At 37.5% G+C, this 7976-nt stretch overlaps 1 protein-coding gene across 1 annotated transcript in view; it reads left to right on the top strand.

Moving 5' to 3' along the window:
• The first annotated feature begins 3409 nt into the window (after positions 1–3409).
• The window catches only part of LOC138358790 (uncharacterized), a 7260-nt gene continuing 2693 nt past the window's right edge, over positions 3410–7976 (top strand). Inside the window, exons 1-2 of the mRNA XM_069316966.1 lie at positions 3410–3490; positions 6541–6647. Coding sequence (XP_069173067.1) covers positions 6603–6647 — 45 coding nt within the window. The 5' untranslated portion in view covers positions 3410–3490; positions 6541–6602. The remainder of the gene's footprint in view (positions 3491–6540; positions 6648–7976) is intronic.

Raw genomic sequence — 7976 nt, 5'->3', positions numbered from 1 at the left:
ACTGGGGATATTTGGCTAAAATTTCTGGTAGCAGATCATTTTGAATGAAATATTGACACATCGCTGGAACATTGGTTATAGAATTGTCTCTAAATTCATGTATCTTTTCGCACTCCATCACATAGTGACGGAGGGTGTGCGAATAATTTTGTTGACACAGTTTACATTTGGTCAGGTCTACATCAGCAGATAATGAGAATTCCCAGAGATACTTGTAACCGAGTCTAAGCCGAGCAGTAGTAACATCTAGAAGTCTGCTGATTTTATTGGATGATCCATAGATGTGTGGCTCCTCTTGTATGATATGTATGATAGATGGAATTACTAGTTCCAGTTTCTAGGCAGGCGATGAATACTCACAATAACCTTAATTAAGCGTCAAAACAAAAATGTGTATACTCTTTTTACTCTCCTGACCTTAGTTCTCGAGCTATGTATTTCATTTTGGTACCAACGTGTTCGCAATAACATTCTCTAGAAGAAAATCAGCAAAAACGGTCACCAAAAGTTATATGAATACCAGCACCCAATAAATACCTACGTAGATGACTCGCCGTGAGTGCCCAAGAGCAACAAAATGTTTTTACTCTTGGGATTGTTATCACTTCCACTCTTGTCCTACAGCGTTAATTTTGGTATCAATGTACTCGCAATGAAATTCCCAACACGGTGATATGAATATAAACGTAGAATAATGGTCGCTGCCCACCCGCAAGAGTGTGGGAAGTGGCGGAACTGTTACCCAGTATTGGTGACAAGACGACACATGGGCGATACAGTGCTTTGAAAGTTTATAATTATATCACTGTCCTGACATTATTATTGTATGTACGTCATTCATTTTTGTGCCAATGTTTTCGCAATAGAATGTTCTATGAGCCCGTAGGTAAAAAAGAGCAACAAAGCGTAAGATAGAATAGCACCATATATAAAACAACGCTGGTACATATCAGTGAGCGTCAAACACACACGAAATGTGTGTGTTTGATGGTGGTCAAACGATGTTTGATGTGTTTGATCAGGTGATGTCCTGATCCGCATAATTAAAGTATGAATTATGTTGAGAAAAAATAAGAAAAAAGGGAAAAAACAGGGGTGGGAGAAACATGACAGAAAAAGAGTAAAAATACAATTTGGTCAACAAAACAGCATTGTTTAAAATAAAAGATATGGATTGACATTTTTGGGGTTAGGTTGGTAGGTTACATTGAGTTAATTAGGTAGTACTTAGTGTTTATCTGTTATAGATAGGAGCTGCCTGGTATGGGCCAATAGGCCTTCTGCAGTTACCTTTGTTTTTATGTTTTTGCCCTGTAACCTAAATGGTTAGAGAGGCACATATATGGGCTTAGGGACTGAACCCCACACTACATTTAGCTAAGCTGGTTACAATCTTGATGATATAGTTACAAAATTCTGTATAAGTCGTCACATTATCAATGGGTTCGAGATCAACCACAATTTCCTGAATAGATATAACAAAGGGGATATTAATAGGGTATTAAAATTGTCAACACAAGATAGAACACGAAACAATGGGTATAAATTGGATAAGTTTAGATTTAGGAAAGACTTGGGTAAATACAGGGTCAGTAACAGGGTTGTTGATTTGTGGAATTTTTCTTAACTTATAAATTTATCTTTATTTATCTTAAACTGGTTGGGAGAGGTACAGTTTTTAACATAATTGGGAAGGTCATTCCACATTCGAGGTCTCTTGATTTGTAAAGCATTTCTAGTTTGACTAAGTCGTACTCTTGGAATATCAAATAGGTATTTGTTTCTGGTGTGGTGCTCATGGGATCTGTTACAACCTTCTAGGAAGCTTTTAAGGTCAGGATTGACATTACAGTGCAGCGTTTTATATATATAAAATACACATGAGAGTATGTGCAGGGACTTAATATCTAACATATTCAGAGATTTGAGTAAGGGGTCCATATATACTGCCCGGTTGCCTGAAATGCTATAGGCCTACTATAGTGGCTTTAGGTATTGTATGCACTAGCTCTATCTATAAATCCAACATTATGTTTGTAAATCAACTATGTATGTACTTTCCTGAATAAAATTGACTTTACTGTACACTTATATTCTCTCTAAACTTATTTCAATTTCAATTTCAATTTCAATTTCTTATATTCTCTGTGGATTTGTTACCCCTATCGTTTGGGAGAAAAAAAATGACTAATACGTTCGGCGAATGACTTTGACTTCAACTTCACTTTGACTTCGTTCATGTCATCGTATTTTCCGTAATATATAAAGGTTATGACAATGCAATTATATTATTGTGTGCAAATAAGTTTGAAATTTCATGTACCCTAAAAATATTAAAATAAAGAATAAGAATAATTAAATAATTGTTGTAGTAAATTGTCACACGTTCATCATACGCAAACGAACACACAGTTTGGAGCGTCAGTACAAGACCGCCGCCATTTTAAAACACGGCTTCGAATGTAAGTAATGTTTTTCTCGTACTAACACTGTGTTATACAATAGATTTGGTCTTGAATTCACAAATTTAGTTGTTACATCTGACAGAGTATGTTAGACGGTGTAATGCTGGTCCATGTTAACGTATTTGTGGGCTTGGTTGGTTTAAATGTGGAGGCGAGGCCTGGCAGTGCTGGTGTATGTGGAGGCGAGGCGAGGCCTGGCAGTGCTGGTGTATGTGGAGGCGAGGCCTGGCTGTGCTGGTGAGTATGTGGAGGCGAGGCCTGGCAGTGCTGGTGTATGTGGAGGCGAGGCCTGGCAGTGCTGGTGTATGTGGAGGCGAGGCCTGGCTGTGCTAGTGTGTATGTGGAGGCGAGGCCTGGCTGTGCTAGTGTGTATGTGGAGGCGAGGCCTGGCAGTGCTGGTGTATGTGGAGGCGAGGCCTGGCTGTGCTAGTGTGTATGTGGAGGCGAGGCCTGGCTGTGCTAGTGTGTATGTGGAGGCGAGGCATGTACAACACTCCCCAATAGGAAGAAAACCCACTGGGTTCTAGGCTAGGTTAGGCTTATCTGTAATAATTGAATTAAGCCTAGCAAAGCCTAGAACCTAGTTCAGTAATTTAAAAAATGTTGTAACTTGAAAAATGCCATTCAATACATTACACAATTTAAATATTTTCAGGCAATCAACACAACCCTCATGTTGGCTAACCCTCTCTCATGTTGGTCAATAATTTAATTATTTTTTTATGGAGTAATCTTTGCTGTTGAAATGTAGTCTTTTTGAGACTACATTTCAAATGTAGTGTGTGTGGAGGCGTGTATGTTAGGTATTACCTAATATACACGGTGTAATATATCTATCTGTGTGAAATAGATTAAATCCATTTATTTGATATTCAGCTAATAGTTCTGTACTTTCTACATTCATCCATGTTTTGGTAAGTGCAATAATATGTATTGTTTCATTGCAGATTAGAGATTCAAGATAGTTCTAGATTTCCGAAGTACTGAAACGCGCGCCATACAGGCTTGGTGGATCTAGGTGCAAGGTAAAATTATTTACATTTACTTGTTTTGTATTTGTTTTGTATTTATATGCATATATGCATTTATATGCATTATTCTATAGAATAATAGATCTCGTAATAATTTTGCAAAAATAGTGGCATTTACTACTTTTAAAAGATTATTAAAAAATTTACTGATATGGTGCATTCGGAAGGGCGAAGAGGGAGAACGGCCTGTTGACATAGCTCGGGTGCAGGGGGGGGGGGTTGTGTAAAAGCCTGGTTTGTGCCTCGGAGAGGCTATGGGATCCAGTAAGTTCAGTAGAACTTCGGTTTCAACCCTTTTACCCTGTTGTAGCTCAGTCGATTAAGGCAGTGTCTGGGATGCTCCCGGACGCAGGTTCGAATCCTTGTCACGGCCCTTGTGGATTTGTTCATTTGATGCATCACGTTATTGTGATCTGTGTGTGTAAGTCTTCACTTGCTACAGCAACAGGAATGTGTGTGTATGTATTTGTGTTGTTGAATATGACCGAAAGTGTAAGATTAATGATTCTAACACAAATCGTCTGAATATTTGTTTTTCTTCACTGTCGAGAGTAGTTAAAAAAATTTACTCGAGTTTATTTTCACACTTTATTTATGGTCCTTAAGTCCCTCTCCTTAATGCTGCTGCTGTTTCTCGCATCTTTGCATCGCTTGTATGTTTGGGGGTTTGGCCTCTTGCTATATATTGATTCCATTTGTGTGTGTTTGGGTCTCAGGCCCTCTCGCAATTTCTGTTGAACAAACCCCTTTTCCTAGTTCTGCATCTCTCCTTTGGTACAAATTTTGTTGTGCTTTTATCATATATTTCACAAAACTTGACATACATTTCATTTACTTCATGTCCTATCAGCAAGTGTTTGTCAAATTCTTTAAGGAAAGTTTATCATCCTGATTGCAGATCTCTAGCGATATTATGTCAACTTCTTGTGGATTCGCAATCATTATTTAATTTACCTTTAGGTGTTCTTTCACCAGCACAGCAACACTGTACCTCTCCCAACCAGTTTAAGATAAAAACTAAGTACTAACTAATTAACTCAATGTAACCTACCTTACCCCCAAAATGACAACCCATGTCTTCTATTTTAAACAATGCTGTTTTGTTGACCAAATTGTATTTTTGTTTTTTTCTGCAATGTTTCCCCCCCCCCCCCCCCACCACTCTACCACCACATTGAGTTTAGTAGCTCTGTGCACGTCAGGTGCTGTTTAATATACAGACCTACTCCTCCATTTGACCTAGTTTCTCTATCACATCTATATCACTTTGTGCTTTAGCCCTGGTGGAGCTTGGTCCACCAGGCTGTTGTTTGGAGTGGCCCGCAGATCCACATACAGTCTGCATATGATATACAGTCTGTTGATCAATTAAACTACAGTAGTTAGTTTTTATCATCCGAATGCACCAATATGTGTTCATTCTTCCCAGATGAAGGAACTAGGTAATATTCATCATCTGAATGCACCATCTGATGCTTTAACACACTCATGATACACGAGAGGTTTAAAAAACTTTTAAAACTTTTAAAACTTTTTGACCTATGTATTTAAAAGCAATTCTAAAGTTAAAAAGTGTAGCATAGGCCCCTCGCAGAATGTTCTTAATATGATCCTCAGGTTATAGTTTTCTATCTAAAACCACCCCTAGATCTCTTTCTTGATCAGAATTCTTTATAGATCTCAGTGGCTCGATCATAGAAACTGCTCTAAATCCTTGTTGGCCTGGATTGTGGAGGTCATTGGTCTCTATAAAACTAGTAATCTGACTCCTGATCACTCTCAAATAATTTTATTATGTGGGATGTTAGTGCAACTGGTCTATAATTCTTTGCCAATGCTTGTGTTGTGTTGTGTTGTTTTGGTAGTGATGTGCAATGTGTTGTTTTGGTAGTGATTCGTCCAGTTCTGGTAGTAGTGCGGTTGTTGTGTAGTGTAGTACTTGTGTGCTTGTTAATGACTTGTATTCCAGTCTTGTGGGTATCTCCTTTCCCCTACGGGCCAACTGCTTTGTTCTTACCTAGCATTTTGCTTTGTTTGGGTATGAATGTTTGTGTGCCGTATATTTTGCAAAATTTGCCATATATCTCATTATTTACTCCTCTGCCTAGCAACAAGTCTGTCTAATTATACTCATTAACTGTTTTTCAAAGTTCCCCATAGTGTCCTTTATTGAAATCGAGTTCATGAACCGTTTCAATGTTCTTATTTTCTTCTAGATTATATCTTAAAGTATATTTAAATGTTATTGTTATTATTGTTATTAAATGTTATTGTGACATTGCATTGCAATTGAGCTATGTTGTTTACCATACCGTTCATTTCGTGAGTATAAGTATAGATGCCACACTTGTGACAGGTAAAACCATGCCTTTTTTGAAAAACAGCACCGTCTGTTGCACGTAAGAGCAACCCACACTATATTATGTTGCGATATTATTTCAATATTTCCGATTGTATTGATAATTTGAATTTTCATAGATTTCAATTTATTTTCATTTCGATTTAATAATTTTGTGTGACATTGCATTGAAATTGAGCTGTGTTGTTTACCATACTGTTCATTTCATGAGTATAGTTTATTTTTTTATTTTTTTCATTTCATTTTTTTAGCTGTTCTTATTTTTCAGTGATGGGAATATCAGATCATTTGATGTTCCCAATTTTCTGATGGAAGCATCAGACCATTATAGAATGCATCGGATGAGGTAGTTTGGAATGGTGGGGAGGACGAGAGGGGGGTATGGTGGGGAAGACGAGGGGACAGAGGAGAGGGTAATGGTGGGGAGGACGAGGGGACTGGGGAGTTGGGGATGGTGGGGACAGGGGAATGCTGGGGAGGACAAAGGGACAGGTGAATGGGAGATGGTGGGGGAGGAAGAAGGACAGGGGAGGGGAAAATGGTAAGGAGGACGATGGGACAGGGAAGTGGGAATAGTGGGGATGATGTGGGGACAGGGAAGTGGGAAGGACGAGAGGACTGTGGAATGGGGAATAGCAAAGTGAATTATAATTATATATATTAATTAATTCTTATAAATTTCCAGAAGCCTGTATCAACACCCACACTAATGCAACTGAAAGAGATGTTGAGACAAGTATTGCTGATATGTTGAAGAACGCCCCAAACAAACTCGGTGGAAACAGATACAAGGTAAAGTTTGCCAATTTGCTGTAGTCTAATTCAATTTCTTTTTAGTAATCTTCGAGAACATTTATGCTATGAATAAGATAAAATAATGTAACTGATTTTGATTTATTTACTATTTATTATTTATTTACCGTTATTAGTATAATAGATCTCGTAATAATTTTGCAAAAATAATGGCATTTACTATTTTAAAAAGCTCGGGTGCAGGGGGGGGGGGTTATGTAAAAGCCTGGTTTGTGCCTCGGAGAGGCTATGGGATCCAGTAAGATCGTCCTTCCTTTCCTCCCTAGAATCTGGATGTAGCAGGTGCTCAATTGTCAAAAGTGAAAAATTGGTTTTGTCTTCCGAATGCACCATTTCTGTAAATTTGCTAATAATCTTTTAAAAATAGTAAATGCCATTATTTTTGCAAAATTATTACGAGATCTATTATACTAATAACGGTTTGATAAAATACAGTAGACTGCCTACTGGTTTTACCTGTAATAAGGTTTGATACAGATGATTATGATTATGGTTTTGGCCTCCACCACCCTCTCACCTAACTTGTTCCAACCATGTCTACCACGGTTTTGTCTTCCGAATGCACCATTTCTGTAAATTTGCTAATAATCTTTTAAAAATAGTAAATGCCATTATTTTTGCAAAATTATTACGAGATCTATTATACTAATAACGGTTTGATAAAATACAGTAGACTGCCTACTGGTTTTACCTGTAATAAGGTTTGATACAGATGATTATGATTATGGTTTTGGCCTCCACCACCCTCTCACCTAACTTGTTCCAACCATGTCTACCACGGTTTTGTCTTCCGAATGCACCATTTCTGTAAATTTGCTAATAATCTTTTAAAAATAGTAAATGCCATTATTTTTGCAAAATTATTACGAGATCTATTATACTAATAACGGTTTGATAAAATACAGTAGACTGCCTACTGGTTTTACCTGTAATAAGGTTTGATACAGATGATTATGATTATGGTTTTGGCCTCCACCACCCTCTCACCTAACTTGTTCCAACCATGTCTACCACGGTTTTGTCTTCCGAATGCACCATTTCTGTAAATTTGCTAATAATCTTTTAAAAATAGTAAATGCCATTATTTTTGCAAAATTATTACGAGATCTATTATACTAATAACGGTTTGATAAAATACAGTAGACTGCCTACTGGTTTTACCTGTAATAAGGTTTGATACAGATGATTATGATTATGGTTTTGGCCTCCACCACCCTCTCACCTAACTTGTTCCAACCATGTCTACCACGGTTTTGTCTTCCGAATGCACCATTTCTGTAAATTTGCTAATAATCTTTTAAAAATAGT

This window comes from Procambarus clarkii, chromosome 86, assembly GCF_040958095.1.
Source record: "Procambarus clarkii isolate CNS0578487 chromosome 86, FALCON_Pclarkii_2.0, whole genome shotgun sequence".
Taxonomy (NCBI): Eukaryota; Metazoa; Arthropoda; class Malacostraca; order Decapoda; family Cambaridae; genus Procambarus; species Procambarus clarkii.
This window is presented reverse-complemented; position numbering and strand designations above follow the sequence as displayed.